This window comes from Populus euphratica, unplaced genomic scaffold, assembly GCF_000495115.2.
Source record: "Populus euphratica unplaced genomic scaffold, PopEup_1.0 scaffold302.1, whole genome shotgun sequence".
Classification (NCBI taxonomy): Eukaryota; Viridiplantae; Streptophyta; class Magnoliopsida; order Malpighiales; family Salicaceae; genus Populus; species Populus euphratica.
In genome coordinates, this window is record NW_011500185.1 from 248,250 (window position 1) to 271,652 (window position 23,403).

The 23,403-nt window shown below is 32.7% G+C and overlaps 2 protein-coding genes across 4 annotated transcripts; both read right to left on the reverse strand.

The window, feature by feature from the left end:
• Nucleotides 1-371: 371 nt before the first annotated feature.
• On the reverse strand, nt 372-3,602 carry LOC105111605 (tRNA/rRNA methyltransferase (SpoU) family protein). Its single transcript, XM_011007008.1, has 4 exons — nt 3,190-3,602; nt 2,581-2,875; nt 1,422-1,472; nt 372-929 (listed from the first exon to the last, which is right to left on the reverse strand). The coding sequence occupies exons 1-4, from the start codon at nt 3,504-3,506 to the stop codon at nt 528-530; spliced, it is 1,065 nt and encodes a 354-aa protein (XP_011005310.1). The 5' UTR covers nt 3,507-3,602; the 3' UTR covers nt 372-527.
• A 3,683-nt stretch (nt 3,603-7,285) lies between these two features.
• Nucleotides 7,286-20,533, reverse strand: LOC105111606 (methylmalonate-semialdehyde dehydrogenase [acylating], mitochondrial-like). 3 transcript variants are annotated; one of them, XM_011007011.1, is made up of 21 exons: nt 20,343-20,533; nt 18,961-19,518; nt 18,475-18,569; nt 18,289-18,363; nt 18,041-18,202; nt 17,879-17,957; nt 17,608-17,762; nt 17,208-17,271; nt 15,821-15,900; nt 15,338-15,403; nt 14,909-14,959; nt 14,451-14,602; nt 13,425-13,515; nt 13,143-13,223; nt 9,944-10,021; nt 9,775-9,810; nt 9,635-9,678; nt 9,196-9,274; nt 8,700-8,790; nt 8,124-8,590; nt 7,286-8,084 (listed from the first exon to the last, which is right to left on the reverse strand). In XM_011007011.1, exons 2-21 carry the CDS (start codon nt 19,493-19,495, stop codon nt 7,500-7,502), a joined length of 3,066 nt encoding a protein of 1,021 aa, XP_011005313.1. In that variant the 5' UTR covers nt 19,496-19,518; nt 20,343-20,533; the 3' UTR covers nt 7,286-7,499. The 3 variants fall into 3 exon arrangements, with proteins under 3 accessions (XP_011005313.1, XP_011005312.1, XP_011005311.1); XM_011007010.1 differs by having other exon boundaries at nt 7,286-8,590; nt 8,718-8,790; XM_011007009.1 differs by having other exon boundaries at nt 7,286-8,590.
• Nucleotides 20,534-23,403: the final 2,870 nt, after the last annotated feature.

The window sequence follows — 23,403 nt, forward strand, 5'->3', positions numbered from 1 at the left end:
AAAGGAGAAATTATACTATAAAATAATTTTGTTTTAATAGAAATTAAATCAAAGCTCTTCTTGAGGAAAAACAAATCTTTTGACATATAAATTAAAATAATTAGATGAAGATTTTGTTGTTTACCACTAACAAATAAATATTTAATATTTATTGAAACATAATTCTCGATTATTTTATATTACAAAGGGACTTTTATACATCGCAGAGCGGAGCACACATCAGCTAACCAGTAAATAAACAAATTAGCTAAGAACAGTTATGTTAAATCCAATCCAACCCGTGCGAAGGAACGAAGTGCAGCAAGTGAAGTATGAGGTACAACTTTTAACTCAAAAACCAAAAAGAAAAAAAAAAATACAGGGACCAAGGCTACATCATCACGATAATATAAAATTATTGCGCTTTAGAAGCTCAAGCTTAAAGTCTAATTTCAATAAAACCTCAACTACTCAACAATAATTTGTTCATCTAATAACTATGTAACTAGTGAAGTTTTGACCTCATACAAAATCACAAATAAAAACCATTAAACAGTTTTGTGGCTTTTCGGCTGTAACATGTATAAGAAAATGCCTCCAGCAACTGCGACATTGAGAGAGTCAAACTCTCCTGTCATTGGTATACTCAAAAGCTCACATTCACGTTGAGCTTTTTCTGAAAGGCCATGCCCCTCGCTACCCAAAACCAAGCACAATGGAACCCTGGCAAAACAATCTGCAAGCCCTTGAGATAGCTGTGACACGGGTCTCGATTTGTCATTACAGTCTGGATGGCCAGCTAGCATCTTCATCTGGTATTCATCTTTGAGAGCTTCAAGATGATACCAGCTGCCAGAAACTATGGGGATCTGAAAGGACGCTCCTCGGCTAGCTCGGAGGACTTTACTATTGAATGGATCACAACAACCAGGAAGTAAGAACACACCACCCTGTTGTCTATCATCATCAATATTAGCCCTTCGGTTTTTCAATTATGAATTGAGAAAGCAGTGGACAAGAAAATCTATTCTAAGGAATGCATAGGATGTAATAATTTGTCCAAAGGGAAGTTTCATGAAGGCATGATATTACCTCCAGTTCAGACAACGAATAGGTAAAATGCAATGACTGCAGCCATTTTATTGCAGCTAATAGGTGAATTGAGAGAAAAATATTCTCAAAAGTTTCAAATATATGGTCCACCATGATGATAACAGTGGAGGGAAACATTTGAGTTTAGTCGTAACTGATGTCATTGTGTGAATGAAATGACTTCACAACAACCTTAGAAAACTCAGAATGGAGGTTCGCTAATAATGTATACTGGGTGTTCAGGATAAAATGCGCCTAACCAATGGAAAAAAGATAACAAAAGAAAGAAGAAGAAAGGGTTCAGAAGCAGAAAAAAAAAGATATAAATGACATTTGCACTTGGTGCTTACCCATCCCAATGCCAAAGCTGATCTGAGTAATGTACCAAGGTTACCTGGATCCTGCAGTGAATGACACAAATTTTAGCACCTCAAACAACAGGAAAAGTAATTTAAAGGTTCACAGGTGTAAAATAAATTCCAGTGCGACTGCACAACAAATAGCTCTGATTAACATGATGTCAACACACTGAAGCTGTTGTTTAGATGGCATCATTTTTATCCGACCATAGCAATATTAAAAATTGAGTTTCAGAAATTGATGCAAAAAATGAAATGAAGAACGCAAGAATGAGTGACCTCTAGAAACTGATTGGCTCTTAGTATTTACCAGCTGTTTGTTTATGGATTAGCGAGCAGGGCAAAAGACTCCACCAAGCAATGAGCTTATTCTGGAAGTAACGCATTTCATCTATCTATGTGATTAAGTTTAATTGTTTTGACCATGATGACAGGCAAATTTTAAAACTTGATGATGCCACAAGGCAACTCATGCAGTTATTAATCAAGCAGGCTAACAAAAGTGAAAATGGTGAAGTAACTGGAAACGACAAGGGACTTCAAAAGAACTGGAGGAAAAAAGTTAGTCAAAATGTAAAAATCATGTCTCGCTAACGTATTAATCCACCACAAATTCAGAACACATGTATGATCCTGATAATCTAATACCATTTATTAAAAGAGGATAAATCAACTAAAAAGAGACATTGTCGAAAAAGTGCTGGTGTTTATTTTACATCTTTAATTTGGTACAAAAGATAAAGCTATATTTTCATTCAATCCAAGTGGTTTAAATGTTCAATGATTTTAGGTGAACGCTTTTTAGGTCAATGTTCTATATAGTTCAAGAATTTCACATTACCAATTGTTTTGCTTCTATTTTGCCATTGCTTGTCTCACAGATATACTAGAAAGATCAGTACAAAGAGGGGAATACAAGCCAATGGCTCCATATCTTAAGACGATAGCATTAAGGCAAAGGAAAGATGAGAGGTAAGGCAAGTAATTTTAGAATCAGTTATCACCCTTTGGTGATGTTTCATGGTTGGAATTGTCACCATCTTCCTAATGGCTTCTCTGTATGGCTTTCTTAATAACAATTGTTAATCACATTCATGAAGGGAAAAAAGGGAAGAAAGATAGAAAAGTAAGAACTGTTTAGTGGAATAACCTGGATCCCCTCGAGGACTAAAATTCGGTGCGGAGATGGGAACCATTTCCGGCTATAATCTTGATGATTGTCTACAACAAAATAGGTGGTAGGAAATTTCATGAGAGCAATAGCATCAACAGATTCAGTAGACTGCAACTGTGAAAGCTTTTTCATCACGACAGAGCTCACACGCACAACACGAGCAGAGGACTTGTCGTCGAGGACTTGGGAGACCTCTGCTTCATCAAGAAGAAGTAAATATTCCAATTCAACGGTCCTTTCTTGCAAGGACTCTTGAGATCTGTGTATCTCCCTGTTTACATCACGTCACTGGCTCATTGTTATAATAATCGATTGAGAGTAATTTATTATAGAGCTAGCTGATGCACGAAATGGATTACGAGCAAAAAAGAATTCATCAACCACCAGCGAGCATTTGTGTTTACAATTACGTGACTTTGAAACCCAAAATGATTTATTCAAAAAATAAATAAATAAATAAATAAATAAATAAATAAATAAATAAATAAATAAATAAATAAATAAATAAATAAATAAATAAATAAATAAATAAATAAATAAATAAATAAATAAATAAATAAATAAATAAATAAATCACACCAGCACCTGATAGGGGTAGAACCCACAACAAGAGCTGAAGCATGAGAGTGACGATAAGAGGAGTTTTGTTGGAGCTTGAGACAGTGCTTAACAAAAGGGTTTGAAGTGCTTGTTATTGATTTTACATGACCTCCTGCTGCTGCTGCCTTTATTATTATTCTTGGTATTGGTAATGCAAATCTTGAATTATCGCCGCCGCCGCCGCCTGTATTGTCAAAGCAATGATAATAACAGGTTTCAGTTGTTAGCTTTGCCTTCGAGTTTCGGAGTTTTACAGAAGCTTGAGCTGGTATCCAGGAACCGGATGTGTACGCGCTCTGCATATTCTTTCCTTTTATTATTTGTTCCTATAATTCATGTTTTCTATTCACTCTTTACATCAACCGTTGTTCCTTTCTATCCCCTATCCCCTGTAGCCAGAATTCCGGTAGATTAACTTACGACTTACGAGAGAGGTGTTTTTTTTTTTTTTTAATTCTCTATATATATATATATATATATATACTCTAAATGGTTTAGGAAAATTACTATTTCCTCACACATATTATGAATTATTGTTATAATTTATAGTTTTTTTTAACTTTTTTCTTTTTTTTCTTAAAATTACTTACTTTTTTTTCAAAAAAATTTTTGCATTAATTTTTTTTAAAATTATTTTTGTTGATTTTACTTTTTAAATATTGATCTGATTAAAAATTTTACTTTGTAATTTTTTCTTTAGAATACTATGGATTGTGTGATATTTTCCCACGTAGTTTTTTTATTTTATTTTTTTATTTTTTTAAATTATATTTGTTAATTTTTTATTATTGAGTTGATTGAAAATTTAGTTTTGTAATTTTTTCTTTAAAACATTGTTGATTATTACAGTATTTCTCTGCATATTTTTTTATAATTTTTTTTAAATTATTTTTTTATTTTATTTTTTAATATTAAGCTGATTAAAAATTACAGTTACAATATGTGAGGAAAGCACTATAACTTTCCTCGAAAACTATTGTGGATTGTTATAGTGTTTTTTCTATATGGTTTTGTTTTTGTTTTTGTTATGTTTTTCTCTAAAATTATCTTTCTTAATTTTATTTTTTAAATATTAAGCTGGTTAAGAATTGCAATTATAAATAAATACAAGTTTTTTCTCACATGTTTTTTTTTTCCAGTTTCTTTTGTGTTTTTTTGTAATATTTTTTTCTAAAATTATCTTCGTTGATTTTTTTTAAAATATTGAGTTGGTTAGAATTTAACTTTTTAATAAAGCTTAATCATGTGAGGAAAGCATTGTATCTTTCCTTACAAAATATTATAAATTGCTATAGCATCTCTTCACATGATTTTTTTCTTATAATTTTTTTAAATTATCTTTGTTAATTTTATTTTTTTAATATTAGGTTGCTTAATAATTACAATTACAAGTCATTACAAATAAGACTAAATTATGTGGGGAAGCACTGTAATGTTCATCACAAAACACTGTGAATTGCTATAGTATTTCCAACATGATGTTTTTTCCCTTTTTTTGGTGTTTGTTTTTTTTTTCTAAAATTGTCTTTGTTGGTTTTTTTTAATATTGAGTTGATTAAGAATTTAGTTTTGTAATTTTTTTCTTTAAAACACTGTGAATTGTTACAGTATTTTTTTTATATGATTTTTTTATGATTTTTTCTAAAATTATCTTTGTTTTTTTTTTTTGAATATTGAGTTGATTAAGAATTATAATTACAATAAAGCAAAATTATATGAAAAAAGTATTGTATTTTTTCTTACAAAATACCATGGATTGTAACAATATTTCTCTAAATGATATTCAAATTTTAAGGACTTAATTTCAAATTTAAAAAAATATTCAAATTTTTTTCTTAAAAAAAAACATCTTTACATCAGCTTCTCAACTTAATCTTTAGTTAGAATTAATTAGATTTGTTATTATTTATTATCACATGTAATTTTTAATTTATTTTTTTAAATACACGTATAAATTTTTTAATTTATAGTTAAAATTTTTACTGAAGATATAAAAACTGTCAACAATGCCTGCATCTTTTTTGTGTTGAAAAAAAAAAAACATCATCCTGCAATTTAGTGCGAAGAAGCAATCTAGTTATAGGAATTTTAATTAAGAAGCTCGTAATATTATAAAAGGCAACTAAAAGCCCCTCTCCTTTGATTTTATATATTGGGATTTGTTTTGATTTTCATATTATTATATACTTGATATATCATGTAATATTCTGATGTTAAATTAAAGATTGATTTTATAAAATATGATTTTATGTTGTTAAAAAAGAAGAAGAACAATGGCCAAAATTAACATGTGAGAAAAATGCCTTTTTCCACTTACATCGTTCAAAATGTTCCTATAAAAAAAATTCAATTTAGTCCCTTAAATTTTATCACTTATATGATTGATTCATGTTCTTTTTCTTTTTTACTTTTACATTTCATTTATGAAATCTCATTTATTGTTCATTTCAGTCCCCTATTATTATAAAAGTAGAGAGAAAGCCTCTAAAAAAACAAAAATAAGAGAAAAGGCTCACAGATGGTCAAATTACAGGTGCCAATAACTACAATTTTAGTGTCTCTATGTTCATATTTGAGAGGGGAATTTAATGAAGGTGGGTTCTACCTTTAACAATGCCTGAAAAAGCATATTAGATCTCAACAAACTTTTTATTTGATTTTTTATTTTAGTTTAATTAAAATGTGTTTTGTAATTATAAATATTTTGTTTTATAATGTTTTATTTATTTTTCATGTTTTTGGGTTAAAACTAATTGAAATATAAATTTTTAAGATCCACCTTAATTTTTCAATCACCAAATCCTCCTCTTATAATTGGGAAATATTATAAGTTGATGACCCATCATCCTTTTTATAAATAATAATAATAATAATAATAATAATAAATTATCTGTTCTTTTTTAAAAAATAAACATAAAAAATTAAGTATATGTCTAACCTTCTAGGACCCAGCACGCTAGGTTTTTAAATTTTGTGCTAGGTGCTTGGGTTGTCCTTTCACCCTAAGCAAACTTGCCCTTTTTTTTAAATGATCTATTACATTTTCTATTTTTTACATTTTATAATTATACTCTCTTATTTAAATAATTATCTAACTCAAATTCTGTAAAGTTTTTAATTATGATAGTAATAATTACTTTTTAGATAATTATATATAAATCCCATATGCATATATTTTTAAAAGTTTTGTTCATTAATATTTAATGTAAATAAAATATATATTTTATTACATTTTTTATACATTCAAATAAAAATTATTGATTCATATTTTTTTTACAGAGAATTGATTTTAGAATTATGATAAGTTTTTATTTAAAAAAAATTACATGTTTTTGTTAAAAGAACACACATGAATAACAAAAGGTGAATGTAGACTACAAAAATAGAATTTTTGTTTTACCTTTCTTACTAACATCCATTTCAATTATCATATAATTAAAAAGAAAATTGAAAAGTTCATCAATATTCATTTTACAAGGAAAATTAATTTTTAATTTTAATATTTAATCAGCATTAATAACTCTAATATTTTTTTTTCTTGTCAATTTTAAGTAAAAAAATAATTTCTTGATGCCAAAAAAATGAATGTACAACACAGGCGTACACGACTAGTCGCTTAAATATTTTATTACTAGGGATGTGACCAAATTATACACAAGCTAGTGTGTATTCTATAATTTCTTCTAGTATTGACTCCTATTGATTTGCAATTTCTTCAATATAACTATTAAATAGAAGAAAGGTATCCCCATTGTATTATACAAAGCATAATAGATCTCCTGTTGAGTAAAAAGAAAGAACACAGAAAAAAAGAAAAGAAATAGATGGATAATAAAAAAGAAAATCAATTTTAAATTCACAGAAAATAACAAGAATATTGTCATAGAAACAGAAATATATTTTTATTTTCTCTCTTATTTCTCCCTCTTATATAGAGTAACCATGAACAATTATTTATAAGCACTGCCTGTTGCAAACTGATTCCCGGTTACAAGCTCTGGGTTTGCAAAACTGAGCATCCCTGATAATTCATTAGGCGGCATCCACGTTCTCGGTTTGAATCTTGTGCATATCAATTTTAGACTGATAATTTCTGATACTTTTTTCATACAAAAGAAATACATTGATGGCCCATATAAGACAGGGTAGGTTTTATACCTTGGAAGAGTTCGCTGAGAATATTTCTTAAATGTTTTCTCTGAAATTTAGATTCCCAAGTGGAAAATAAACAACATTGCTGGTGTCCTACATCCTCGCCAAAGTCATTGAAACTCCCTGGCTGGAAAAACCATCTATTAAATTAATGTGCTCTCAGAATACATCCTTTCAGATTGATACATGTATAGACTCTCTGATGTTTTCTGCGGACCGTTATTTCTCTGAACAATTGGAGGCATATACATAGTTTTTGTCGTCGGTGGCATAGCTTCAGCTCTCTGGGATGCTGGAATCATATTGTCTGTCCTTTGAGATGTTGCAGAGCTGTAAACCCTTTCAGAACTTGGATATGAAGCAACATCAGGCCTCTGTGATGTTAAGCCAATATGGTCATTCCTGTGAGCTGCAGCGGATGTGTATTTCCTCTCAGTTGGAAACATGTGATCGTTCCTTTGAAATGACTGGACCATGCTGTCACTCAAGTGAGAAGTTATAATATCATGTAACCTCTCAGAAGCAGGATGAGCAGCAGTGTCAGTCAGGCGAGAGGTTGGAGTCAGACTGCTGTCTTTGAGCAATCCTGGACCCATATTATCATTCTGACGAGGCGTTGCCATGTATACACACTCAGGAGTTAAATCCATTGCAGCATCAATCCTCTTCAAAGAAGGGGCAGCATTGTTTCTCCTCTGAGAAGTAGGTGGTAAATAGATCCTCTGAGAAATTTGAGAAATTTGAGAGATGCTTTCAGTACTCTGAGATGTTAGGGTCGGAGTTTCATTCCACTGAGATGGTACAGGTATATATATTCCTTCAGATGTCTGGCATGTGGTTAACGATATTTCTTGGCTTGATAGCTTTATCTCTGATGCATGAGGTATAGTGGGTGGTATCTTCGCCTGTAAATCCTTCTCAGCTGTTGGAGGTAAAACCAGGGATGCCTCCTGGTTATGCAAATCCTTGTCAGTTATTGAAGGCACTGATGACCCTCCTGATTTTGGTAAATTCTCACACAGCAGCTCTCTATGCTTCCGAGGATTTCTCTCTGGTGCCGGTGACTTGCCAGGTGAATCTCTCTCAGATGGAGGCAATGCTGAACAAACCCCTCCACTTGTCATGTCCATCTCATTCGATGTATGCATAGACAGCGAGACTCCTATGCTAGGTAACTCTCTCCATTGTTGTGCAACTGTCTTAATCTGGGTATAAAATTGCACACCTGTCTTTCCTGCATTCAGAAACAGAAAAAAGAGAGCTCCATAGCTGCATTTCATAAATGGTCCAGCCAGTGCTCCAAGTAATGTGTGCGCCTGAGAGAGGGTTTGAAGGAATTATACCGCAAAAATTTAGATTACCAGCAAAAGACACCTTAGCTTCATGAAATGAGGAGCTTGGCAATGGAACTGGAACAGAAACATTGATTCCAACCTGTAATACAAAACAAGATGTAGTTCACACTAGCAGAGAATACCCAAACTCAAAGAAAACCTGTCATGAACACATTTTCTTTTGTTTGTCACAGGCTCTCCCTCTCTTGTATCTACGACATGACAAACATCAAAGGCTTGAACCCAGTCCTCCTATTGACCAACATCTACAATCGGCAAACTTGGATTCCACAGAAAAAATTATCACGATATCCAACATAACATAATCATTTGCTGAGGTCAAATTTTCCATTCCCTCCTGTTGCACCATCAAGACACTTTCCAACCTGAATGGCACTTTCTGTAAGGAGACAAATCTTCTAGAAAGTAATAGAGATTCTTCAAGATGCATTTTGACAAAAGCAATTCTTCATTTCCCACACCATATGGAAAAACATTGGCTTACCAGCACAGCATCAATGTCATTCTGGAACTTCCTTGCAGCGACACCAGATGTAGTGAAAATGGAAGCTCCATTTCCATACCTACAAAGGTATGGATATGAGAATCCAAAGAAGGTAAGTACTCCCCAAATAATGACTAATTAGGGAGATGTTTGGATGTGTGAATACTGAACAGATAATATATTTGAGAAAGTTCCAATCCTTTCAGGGCTCTATATGTCCAAAACTATTTCTTGTCACAATCTACAAATATTCTGAAACAGAAAAAAAGTAGGTAGGAAAAAGTTTGCATGGTATAAAGTCTGGCAAGAATGAAGGAAAAGTTACATGTTTGAAAACTGCAACAAACACTGAATCAACAAACACATCTCTATGATGATGAACATATAAGACACGTTCTAATGGCAGCCTGAGGATTAAGAGAGGAGTTAAAATAAGTACCTGTTTCTGTTTACAATGGTTATGGCCTCTTCTAGGTTGTCTGCCTGTGGGTTATCAAATAACAGATATTGTTAACAATTCTCCAGCTAATTCCCAAAGGATTCACTCAAAAGAAACAATCCAAGAAAAAAGAAAATTACCTGCATACAGAGTAGGACTGGCCCAAGAATTTCTTCCTGCTCAACACAAACATCGCTGTCAAGATTATGGCAAGGTCTTTGGTTCAACTCTTCTTCCACTGAGAATCATAAATTATCCAAGTCCATTCATTCTGAAGCCATAAAAGAGTAAAAAGCATGAAATGGATACCTTGTAGCAATCCATGCTCATTGTAACATCACATAAGATTGTAGGACCAACAAAACTTCCATTTTCATATCCTGGAACCTACAAAATAATTTCAGACAAGTTAATTAGTTTAGTAAATTAAACTCTCCGGCAATTGAATTGTAAAAAAGAAAGAATGAAAAATTTTATATCACTCATCACAGAGAATATTAAACCTAACTTTTACCTGGAGAAGGCAACAATGAGATGTCATTCAGATGTGGAAAAGAGAAAAGCACAACAAATACAGCAGAGACTAATCATTGTATAGGGTCGGTCCACACACAGGAGTGTGTAAAGAGAGAATGACCTTGAACCAGTACATTCAATCAGCAGAGAACTCAAATATTTTGCATTTGATCTCAACTTGTGCCAATGGTGAACAATCCAACAATGGAAATCTCATTGAATCTAAAAAGCTTATCGAGGATCCATTTTATTTCTCAAGACACTGTAACCGGAGATTAAAAAGAAAACTTCATTATAAAATTATAACCAGGCTCAGGTTCAAGAATTGAATTAAAGATCAAGAAAGACTTAAAATAGTTAATCCTTGAAGGTCAAAGTCACAGTTAAACTAGAGATGAGAAGATATTAGAAAATGAAATAGAAAATTGAGGAGGGAGGAAACAATAACAATTTATGTGACTCGGTCAATTCACCCCCCTCCAGGGACAGAAGAAACCATGCTTCATATTACATATTTCAGCCTCTCACAGTAACGTTTTTAATAAAACCTACAATCTGGAGTACATTCATGCTTCCTAGGAATATAGAGTAATCAAGGAAATGAGGTTTTTCTTCAATTAAGAAACATGCAAAGCTTCAATGGTCCTCAGTCCTCACAATACAATTCAGAAACTAGGTCAACTTTTCTCTGCATGAACAATGGCCTTCCTTTTTTCCCAACAATTTTTTTCTCCTTTAGGCTCACAAATAGAGAAACCTCTATTAGAATGTAGAAATCAATCATGAAAAAAAAAAAAAGTCAGAATCAAGCATTGCTCCTTTTCAGAGCTGCATATACAAACACTGACCTTTTGCTTTCTCTCCAGTGTCTAGACAAGGTCTTCTAATATCCTTTTTCTTTTTGACAGCTGAAACATCAAATTTTCCACTGTTTGAACTTAAGTTCATACTGACTCTTAATGTTTCAGCAAACACTTCTCTTTGCTCCTATTTGAGCAATTGAGCTCTCTACTTGACTTTCCTCAAACTTCATGATGCAATCCTAGGAAGAAGAGTTAAAGGTATTATCCATTTTTATTCAGTCAATTCAGAAATTATTTTACTTCAGTAAATTTTTCAAAGTTAGATCATTTAACACTCCCTACATTGTGGGAGAGTTAATTGGGTGAGCTTGGCTCACTATTAAAACAAACTCAGGAAGAGGTGGGTGCTGTAATCACTTTGGTCCCACATAATTTGAGTGAGTGAGCTCATGATGAAGCAGGATCAACTAGAAATCCCCTCCCGCCTCCCGTGAGGAGTGTCCTTCCCTTTTTTTAGTTTGCCCTATATATCCACTCTAAAATGTCAAACCATTATTCTGCTATTCTAGTTTGCCTCTCAGTAAAAGTTGGATGACTTGTTCTCTAACTACTTTTAATGAATAACTTAAATAGCCATTTTTGTTATGTGTGCATAGTCAAAGAAGACAGTCTCTATGGAATGGACAAAGTGTTGGTTACACTATTTGCTACTCTCTAATGGCTCATTACTACCAAAAGACTTCTACTTCATTACAATTCCATTTCATATTTTAATTAGAATCTTGTATCAGGGCAAAACAAGCAAATCCCATTTACACAGAACCTTGGTCCTTATATAGTAGAAAGATTCCATACAGAATAGGAAATGAAAAATGCTATCCAGAAATTCTAGAAACCAAAATCAAAGAGAAAGTCAGGTGGATGAGCAATGCCAAAAGAACAAACAATTTTACAAGCACTTGATTACTAATTGATGTGGCACTTGTCATTCAAGATTTTTATTTTAATCACATTAACATGGCTCTAAAAGTGACAATGCAACATTTACTATCATTGAATTGAATACCAAATATGAAACCATGATAAGCTACTGCATCCTTGTCGATCATGAATTTAGTAAAATCTAATAGTGTTCTTTGACATATTATCCTTGTTGATTTAAAAACAAAATAGGATATTGATGCGGATGTTGGTCATAAACCATCAAGCACTCTTAAATTCCTTTACCCTTTAAAGTCATTTCAAACAAACCGAACAAATATCTTTTTCAACCTTCAAAAACAAATTAAAAAAGCCGCACTGATGCAGCCTCTCTTGCCTTCACAGTAAGTTACAGCGTAAAGGAAATCCAAGTGATTGGCAATATATCTTCTAGGAAATGTTTCACAAACTATTCAATCCATTTTTACATGACTTAATGATCACCTCATGAACAAACAAAGAGTATCTTCTCATCTAAAACACTGTCTTGCCTACAAATCTTGTTTTTCTACATAAACCAAGGATTTTGAAATTATTCCTAACACTGAACACAAAAAAAAAAAGATTAAGAAACAATTTAAACTTGAATTAAATAATTCTTTTAGTGAAATTGATTTGCAAAATGACATCTTAATCTCCATACGTGTATTTTTTAAACCAAAACCATGTGTGATAGTATTCCAGCAGGAAAGATGAATTAGGCATTTTCAGTTCCACTAACCAGATAGGATAAATACATCATACTCCCGACTTTGAAATCTGATCAACATGTTTAGCTAAACAGTTGGTGTATAAGATCTTGAGCCAGAAAAAAAATTGAGGTCATGTTAATTATATATTTTTTAACTGCCCCATGAGCCCATAGCCATGAGGAATTATTACAAAATGCCTTTCAGAGTTATGACAAAAATACATGAGTCCAAACAAGGAATTTAAATTCCAGTATGCTATTTCTCCTAATAAGCGAATACAATATTTAACCCGAGATAAATAGTGCAAGCAAAAACCTATACAACAAGAAAGAAAGTGGTTTGTCTATGTTAGCATGCTTGTATTGTTGAACATGGCAGTTGCAAATCTAGCAAATGCTTACACACAAGCATACAAAAGAAACTACACATGCACACATATTACTCCAAGTAAAAAACAACACATGGGCAACCTACACAAAGTTATCATCTTATAAAAGATAGAAACAAACATTATACCACAATGTTTCTCCCATCAAGAAGAAGCCTAGCACCACTGTCAACACCACTCTGAACTAGTCTACATATTCGATCCTTTACCTGTAAATTTAACATGCCTTTGAGAATATAACACACAGAAACCAACAAAGCAATAGAGTATTGAACAAGCAAACTTGAAAAACATGCATGACATAAAATAATGCCAATAGAGAATTCATGTATGATGGAAAGCCAGATCTCAATTTTACTCTTCTCATATTGCAAGTTAAATTGAAGCATGTTCAATCATACTGTTTTTACCTCTTTGCTAATCACTGGACCAAGGTCTGCACTGCGATCAGTCCCTGCATTAACTTTAAGTGCTTTGGCATGCTCCACAAGTTCATGCTCCCTGGAAATATTGTTACAACATCCATGTTGGTGTCATAGATATTATGTGCATGAAATTACCTATGAAGCTCCCATGTGACAAGATAAACCAGCATCTTTTGGCAGCATCATACACCAGGTTTAGAGAGGAATGGCTATTAGTGATTCTACTACTTTTGGCAACTAAGAGAGTTGAGAAAGCAATGAAAGATGAACTTTTTTGTGTGCTCAAATTGGGCTAGGTATACAATCACAATCTAACTAAACTTCTATATGAAGGTAATTGTTAAATTTCTCCACAGCATCCCCACCTTTTCCTCATCTTAAAATGTGATCATCGCTGCTCTAGATGATTAAAGCAACATTTTGATAATTGTTCACATGGACAGCAGAGAAAAGCATTGAATTCTCAAGAAATCATATCGCTTCAAAAAGATCCCAGTCCTGTGGAAGAGAATACTACAGTCTTGGTCGCAAAGTATATTGCTAAATGGTGATAGATAAAACAAAATTTAGAGGGTTGAGAGAAGATGAGCTTTTTAGGATCTCTTTAACATACAGCATGCGAAATAATTTTAACCAGGATAAATGATATCTTTTGTGGAAAATTTTGCCAAGCTAGAGAACAAAAGGGGGGAGCTTGAGCAATTACCCAGGACAACTTCTAATATCATTTTCTTTCCTTTTCAGCACTCAAATTCTTCACAAATTACTCCCTTCTTTAAACTCTTTTTTGCCAGCATATCTTGTCAACAGATTTCACTTGCCTAAAATTTGTAAATTCACAAATAGGAACCATCCCACAAGAAGTTGGATTTTACTAACAAACAAGCCAAAATAACTCTTTTTTTTCTGGAGGTCACAGACTTCACATTATAATATGTAAGAATAGAGTTAGCTCAGATAAAGAATGGCAAATAAAATTATTTAAGAGCTCAAACAAACAAATAAAAATACCATGCTGATGAACCTCCAACAAAAACAGCTGTGCTCAGTGCCATGCACTGCTGTCCTGCAGTACCAAAGCCAGCAGCAACCAGAGCATTCAAAGTATCATCTATGCTTGCATCAGGCATTATAATAGCATGATTTTTTCCTCCAATATCAGACTAAGGATAAAAAAAAGCAGATAATTAGTTTTGAAGCCCATTTAAGTAAAACAAATTTTCAACCCAATATGGTGGAATGAAAGGAGTAGTGCTGTATACAGCACAAAAGGGAGGGCACAGATAACAACAAGAAATGGTCATGGCCATTGAATTTTGGGTCCCACAAAATCAACAGACTTGACCTGTTCATGTTGTGATCTGTGGCCCTCCATTTCATGCCAAAAGTCTTTTCCTGAAATAAAAAGATGTGCATGCATGCACTTGCACACACAAGAGAATTAGAGAGGAGAAAAAGGAGGTTTTCACCTGAACACGCTTCCCTCTGGCAGCTGCCCTAGCATATATATGCAAGCCAGCCTTGGAAAACAAGTTACAAATGGTGAACAAAGACCAAGCACAGAATGTCAGTGTAAGGATTTGACTTGATGTATTAATTTTGCATACATCACAGTCTATTACAAGCATAATCAAGATGAGAAATTCCTTTGTCCTTCTATCTTTCTAATGATCTTGACTAGCTAACAAAAGCAGGGGTAACATTCAACAAGTCTATTCAAAGTTGCAACTGTTTATGTCATTTATAGAAATTGCACTTTAACGTGAAAAAATGAAAGGAAATATTAGTCTGCTATCAGATTGGAAGCACGTCTTCACACTCAAATCAATGGTATTCAAACTTTGAACATTACAAATATAATTGTAATCAGTGTGCAGTTTAATCTTGAAATAACTCACCAGATCTGAACCAATGAACGATATAGCCTTTACATCATCATCATCACATATGTAATTAACAATATCCTGCAGGAATTTGTTGAGATGAGTAAATTAAATGATCGACTTTAATGTCTTATAAGTGTTCTTTGAATCCAATCCCACCCAAAACTAAGTTAGGTTTCTGTTACATCAGATGACTGCCAATTCCACATTAAAAGCAAACCAACTAATCTCAACAACAAAAGCCGTTCTATGAAGCAAATGCCCAACCCTACGAACACCATCTCAAAAAAATGGATGTTGAGCCCAGTTGGGATTCTCACTTACATATAATTTGCAAGAAAATGCAGCTTGCCAAGAAAACCAGAAAGGGACCTCAACACAGCATATATTCTATGTAACACCCTAACATGACATTACAGTCAATTGATCCCTCTATAAATTATTTTATGATAATGTGAGTGATAAGGAATAAAAGGATTCAAGAGAAGCAAATATTACATTGGTGCCATGAATGACATTTAAGACACCGTCAGGAAAACCAGCCTCCACTGCCAAGGCTACAAGTATCATTGATGCCCCTGAAAATAAAATTGCCATTAATATCAGTTATAGTTCACAGAACCGATCCACAAAAGTGCATTGATTATGTATAAGAACAGATTTCATTTAAGGAGATTTCTGATGTGGGGGTAATGAGATTTAACATTACAACAGTAATGATTAAGGCTTCAGGTGCAAAAAAGTGGAGAGGGAATAATTAAGGGTTTGAAAATTACTCTCCAAGTGGTGCTCATTGGGGGATAAATTTTAACCTGAGAGAGGAAGGGGTAAAAATTTTAATTTGGAGGGTGGGTATCCTCTCTCTCTCTCAAACTTATAGCCTATTTTTCCTTCTTTAGTGCCTCTCAAATATTTAATTCTAACTGGCTCCACTAAGACACTTGGTTCTTAACCTTGTACCAAACAATTTTAAAAAGTCACTTCTACACCTATTTTTGCACCCTTAAAAATTACTCATGTAATATTCATCTCCGTTTTTTAGCCTCGTATCAACAACTTAGGAATAACAAAAATAACAAGTCCAAATGCCTAAAGGATGCCATCCAAGTAAGCTTCAGCAGATCATGACATAAAGCATAACTATTTAACAACATATCTTCATAGAATAACAAATTAATCATAAATAGTTCTTATATTCTTTTATTAATAATGTTGTTTGCATGCTTAATGGTAGAAATACTCTAAATTAATCTGCATTCTGGAAACAACTCAGTTACTGACACGGCAATTTTTGTTATATATGCTGGTCCACATGTCAAAAAAGGCATGGGCGAAATTTTTTGGTCTCGTTGACAGTTTTCAATAAAATTTTGGTTCAACGCACCATCCTTGAGTAATAGGATACATTTTTGTCAATATATTCTTCTTTCCTTATTTAATTTCTTTCATAGCTGTATATTATATTCTTCTTTCCTTGTTCAGTTTCTTTCATAACCGTATATCCCTTGATTATCTCTCTAAGATTTTCATTATTGTTTATTAAACCCTAGAATTAAGGGATTTGATCATTCTTGATGTGTATATATATTGTTCTCTCTTAGTGAAAGATACAGAAAACATTTCAGAATTTCCCTTGTATTATCTTGTCAATTTTTTGCCTAGAACAACCCACACACGCTTTGACATCCTAATAAAAAATCCAGCTCAAGCAAAGACCAAGTTCAAGTTATAAATCAAATATCCTGCCCAATCAGAACCAAATTCCACTTGTATGGTTACTCTCAAATGAATTAGCTTCATCTTGCAAGGGTTTCCATCTCAGAAAAAAATTATTCAATGGCTGACAGCAACAAGAAATACATAAACTAATCTGTGGTAAAGTCACCTGGATTCTTTTCACATGGCTTGAGAACAAATGTATTGCCACATGTAACTGCAATAGGGAACATCTGATAAAAAACATATAACCATTTTAGAGAGAGAGAAAAAAATCCTTCTTCCCACTTTCCTATCACTCACTCTTTTAGTGATTTGAATGATAAAAGTATAGAGAACCTAAATAAACTAAGATTCAGATAAGAAATAACAACTCAGCCAAATCTGATTATTTGTCCAACTAAGCCAAGTGTGAGAAATCATGACGCATAGATTTAGAATTTTTTGTTTAATTAGGAATGTTTAAGAAATCAGTGCCACCATTTTCCAGAGATAAAATCTAGAAAGGGTAAAGAAAAGCAAGGGACAGAATTAATAAAAGAAAAGAATTTAGAACACAAGGCACATACCCACAAAGGAATCATCGCTGGGAAATTAAAAGGGCATATCCCAGCACAAACACCAAGTGGTTCCCTAATGCAGTATGTATCAATTCCATTTGATGCATTAGGAACAAACTCCCCCATTTGCAATGTTGCCATAGCACAAGCATGCTCAACTGCCTCTATAAAAATAAATGGCAAATCACCAAGGTCAATCTTGACAACTAGGGATCACATTGTAATTGATCTTCTGAAATCAAAGAAAAAATTACAATAAGAGAACTCTCTGGGTACTTACCCAATCCACAAAGCACATCACCCAAGGCACCTTTTAGAGTCTTACCCTGTTCTGAGGTTATACAGGTAGCAAGCTTATCCTGGAAATAATTTTTTGTGCATTCAAAATAATAATTTCACAAGGAAAAGGAACTATATAAGTATGCAATTCTTGTTTACAGACCATGTCCCTGCGAATAAGCTCCTGGAATCTGAACATAATCCGTTGACGAGTGGCAATAGGCGTGTTTTTCCAAGAAAGAAATGCTCTCTTGGCTGTGATAACTGCATCTTTGAATTCTTCATAGGTGGTTAAAGGAAGGTGCGAAACAACCTCTTGTGTAGCCTATTTAAGGAATAAAACATGCTGAAAAAACACAACGCAAAATACCTATATTTGAAAGGAAAAGATAACAACATATATGAGCTTACAGGATTTAAAACATCAATAATTGTACACCCTTGAGACACTACAAACTTTCCTCCAATAAAGTTAGGGACCTTCACCTGCAATTAAATTTAGTTTAAGGCTTTGGGCCCAATTCATTTAATCAAGGAAAAAACAGACAGCTTGGATAGAAGAAGGGAATTAGAAATTCAAATATATTCAAACCCTACAGGCTGCTTGTCTTCCTTCAATGACTCTCCAATTGAAGATGCACTTGTGTTTACCAGAACAGATCTGTTAGGTCTCCATGACTTCAAACTTCTATCTGCAAGGAAAAAAAAATGATAATCCATCGTGAAGAAAACTTTATAGAACTACCAAATGATTTATTTTACCCGGAAATGATTTTCTTAAAATATCTGAAATATATGCCAATTGACTGTCAAGCACTTCATCATGAACAAAACTGTAGAGAATTACCAACTAATGTCTTCTACCAAAAATTTGCAATTTTTTAATGTTTAAAAACTATGCAAATCAACTGCAAGCAGTTCATATCAAGCCTATATAACAACCATGAATAAAGTAACATGGAGAGCTCATTTATGATTATCACCAGCAAAAGGAAGCCTCCATTTCAGCAGAAAACGATGAATGATTCCCAACCACCACTGCATAACCAATTCCAAAGGGAAAGGCAATGATTGGGATCTCACCTGATAAACCGCCTTGACGGATCTTAGCTTTGAGGTTATACAAATGTCTTGGTGTTGATTGTAGCTCTGGGTTACTTTGCTTGAGAGCTTTAAGCACTTGTCGTGGTTTTACACCAGCTTCAGTCATCATTCTAATTTGCCTAACCTCCTCTTCAGAAAAACGTCGACTGTAAGGATGCTCTGACATGTCTTTTAAAGGTTCATGATTGTGTTCCCCATTTTTTATATTAAGCACCCACATATCATCTTCCTTCTTACCAACTGCTTCAAAAGGGCAATTTATAAGGCGCGAACATGCTTTTCTTTTACGTTGACTTTCATCAATCTTACGCCTATTACGATACATGCCTCCTCGGTCACAACCAAGTATAACTCTTCTGTCCCTCCTTGACTTCTTAATAGTCACAACATAACCTTGATTAGCCCCAAAGTCACGAACATATTTGATTAGTTCCTCGCGATCTTGAAAAACTCCAGATTCTGGAGGGAGCATCTTATACTGCCCTTCAAACCCTGTTTGATTTTGGGTTTGCATGACAGATAGCAGAAAGAAAGAACCTAAATGCCAAATAATATTTACGATATAAAATTAGATTTGTAGGCAGGAAAGAATAAAACAAAAATAAACAGATAGATAAACACAGCTTAAGGCCACACTGCAATTATAGTACCATGTTACCATTACATAATCTGCTCTCTGTTTCACAGTTTTATGATCCTATGCCAGCATTTATAGTTTGGCTTTGAATGAACCACAGCAGATATGCGCTATTAATCCTTAAGATTAACAAATAGTATTTAGACAGAAGCCTACAATTAATTCTTAGATGAAACAAAACATTCTTTCTTAACTAACAAATAATATTTATATAAAAATTATCAACAAAATTCTTAATTAAGCCAGCCATGCAGCACTAATCGTAATTAACAAATAATTAAACTTGTTTCAGATGGAAACGTGTGTCAATGGTGATGAAAGGGAAATTCGGCTCTTCCTCGTAAAAGGGACATTTATCGGAGTCAAAGAAAGAGCTTCCTCTCGTAAGTCAAAACTAAAAGGTTGTGTCTGTATGGCGGAAGGAAACCCTTGCATCACAAGGATTGCTCTAAATTACAGGTGCCACATATGCATTATCGATAGTGGAGATTAACCTCCAAAATCTCTAAAAATGGAGGAACCATTTAAGGACAAACCATTTCAAACAAACAACTCCCCCACTCCCGCGTCCGCTATCCTACAATACATTGGAAATACACAAACTCCCTTCCTCTCCCAACCCTAGTCTACAATGGCATTACTCTAAGATTAAATTGTAAGTAATTCCGATCACCAATACAGTGTAGATGAAACCGGAAAAAAAAATATTCAGGGTTTTGATTACCTGATCTAAGGTGACACTAGAATGGTCGTACGATAGAGGAGAAAATCCAACCGGCGCTGGAAGACAGACATTTAGACCTTAGTGACTGACTGTTGTCATCTTTCTCCAGAGTAGAGAGAGACGGTGAGGAAAAGTTTTTGGATCGGGACAGCTTCTTTTTAAGAAAAAATAATAAATAAAAGATTCGGCGACTGGCGTGTGGAAGTTCATTACAAATGAGTTTTAACTTTTAACTACTCTACTTGCAGTAGAAATTGTCTTAAAATTATAAAAACAAAACTAAATTGCAGTGGGGGCCTTGAGAATCACGCTAATACTTCGATTTTTAAGAGAAAAAAGGAAAACCCGAAATTTATGTATGCACTATCCTTCGCTGCTTTCCAAGGTCATGTCAATGATATTAAATTTATTTATTTACTAAATTTGAAATTCCGTTTTTAAAATTAATTTTTTTAAAATATTTTTTATTGTTTTGATATCTGTATCAAAAATAAATTTAAAAAAAAAATATTATTTTAATATATTCTCAAACAAAAAAAATATTTTAAAAAATAATTTATATCATTTTCGATAATATATTCTCAAACAAAAAAAATATTTAAAAAAATAATTTATATCATTTTCAAACACCACCTTAATTACATGAAAAATCTCATATTCTACCTAACAAAACTTACTATCTCGTGTTATCCTGTTTGAAAGGTAGACTTCTAACAAAATATATCTAAATAGATCTAGAGATCAACAAACTTATATAATACAACATGTATTGTTAGAGTCATTTGACACTCTATATAAGACTACAACATAAAAATTTTAATAAATCATAATGAGACTTATAATTATTGAGATTTTTACTAATATAATAGATCAACTCATAGTTACTTAATCACTATCAAGTAAAGGATGACGAATTATCCAAGTACAAGAGCTACCATAAGAGGTGGTTTTTTATAAGTATTGTTTGATCTTATCAAAAGTTTTTTTATTATTTTCTTGTAATATCACGGATTTTTTTCAGATTAACCAAAAAATTAACTTACAAATAGTTGTCAACTAAGAAATGAAAGACTATGTAACTCATATACCTTAAAAAGCTTTGCATTTCTTTTTCGATCTCGAGTATAGGTGTGGCTTGTATAGCTTTGATCTTGTTAGGATCTACTTCACTTCCTCTATTACTCATGACAAATCCCAATAACTTTCTAGATTTTACTCCAAATATACCCTTTGATGGTTCAACTTTAATTGATATTTTCTCAACCTTTCAAAAAGCTTCCTTAAGTTTTGGATATGGTCCTCTTTTTACTTAAACTTGGTAATCATATTGTCTATATACACTTCAATCTCCTTGTGTATCATCTCATTAAAAAGAGTTACTATCGTCCATTGATAAATAGCTCGAACATTTGTCAACATGAACGGCATAACATTATAGTAGAAAATTCCCCAATAAGTGACAAATGTGATCTTTTTATTATTTTTATCTAGTTATATCCTGAGAAGCTATCCATAAAAAAGCAGGTAAAACTCTTACCAGCATAATCTAATAGTACATCTATATAAAGTTGAGGAAAATCATTCTTTAGGCTTGCTTTGTTCAAATCCTTAAATCAAAACACATTGATCTTGTCATATTTTTTATGAATAGCTATAATATTTTACACTCATTTAGATTATTTAATCACCTTCAGAAAACTAGCATCCTATTTTTATACATTTCTTCTTTGACTTTGATTAATATACTAGGTCTCATCCTTCTCAATTTCTATTTAAGTGGCTTGTAACCTAGCATCAACGGTAACCTATTTACTATAATATTTGTATCCAATACTAGCATGTCAATATAAGACCATATAAATAAATCTACATATTCTCTAAAAAAGACAACCAAATTATTTCTCTTATCTATAGAGATCAACATCCCTATCTTTAAATCTTTTTTATTTTGATCGGCACCCATATTCATCTACTCTAACTTCTCTTTGTTGGGTTTCTAAACACGTTATGATTGTTTGACTAGCCTAATAAGTTTTTTAACATCATTTTCCTTCCATTCCTTCTCATTTATGGTAATTAAGTTTTTATCAAAGTTAATTATTCTCAATGTAATAGTTTTGTATTTTTATGAAGGATCTGCTTTCAAGGTTCTTAAAAGAGAAGAGTGTTTTTTGAGCGAGTGTGTAAATTAGATTAGAGCAATAAATAAATATAAATATAATAAAAGAGGTATAATTGAACTAAGAATGCATGATCTCATTAAAACTTTTGAAAAAAGTTCAACATAAATAAAACCCTTTTGTTAGAATTTGATACATGATTGTTAATAAAGTAAAAATAAAAAGAGAAGCAACACAAGCAATTACTTTAGAAAATTAATAAAGACATCCTAGGACTTCCAATTTATTTAGCTCCTTCTTCTCAGCACACTTTCTCACAAAATCTTAAGTTGATAGGGTCTCCTCCAGTGTCTTTATAGTTAGCTAAGGCAACAACGGTTCTATTTTGTTACAAGATCTCTATCATAGCCTCTACTTTTTTTTTTCCTTCAGGTTATGTATTGAAGTAATATAAAATATCTTGTTTATTTTTTTAGCTCTTTCTTAAGTTGCATCACATAATCCAGTCATGAAAAAATCACCTAGATTGGTTAAACCCTTGATCTTCAATACAAGCCAGCCTCTTTTTTTCTTTTCTTTTTTAGAATTTTTTAGTAGTATTTTGACACGACAAAAAAATTGATGTCTTCTTCCAAGTGCAGGAGTGTCGAAGTAATAAATAATCCAGCAAGACCAAGGTCAAATCACATGGAGGTTAATTGTATAAATTATACATAATAATAATTGCTTGACCGCTTTTTATGATCGGCTTGTTTTAACTTGCAAGTGCATAAGTGTGCGATGTAGCAATTAACTCGGTAAGATCGAGGTCATATCCAAAGAGAGCTAGATCTAGAAAATAAGCTAGATAACAAAAAAAACTCAAGAGAAATTAAATTAATAATAACTTGGTTGAAAATAATTGATGGATTTGTTTTGAAAGATGAAAACGTGTAAATAGA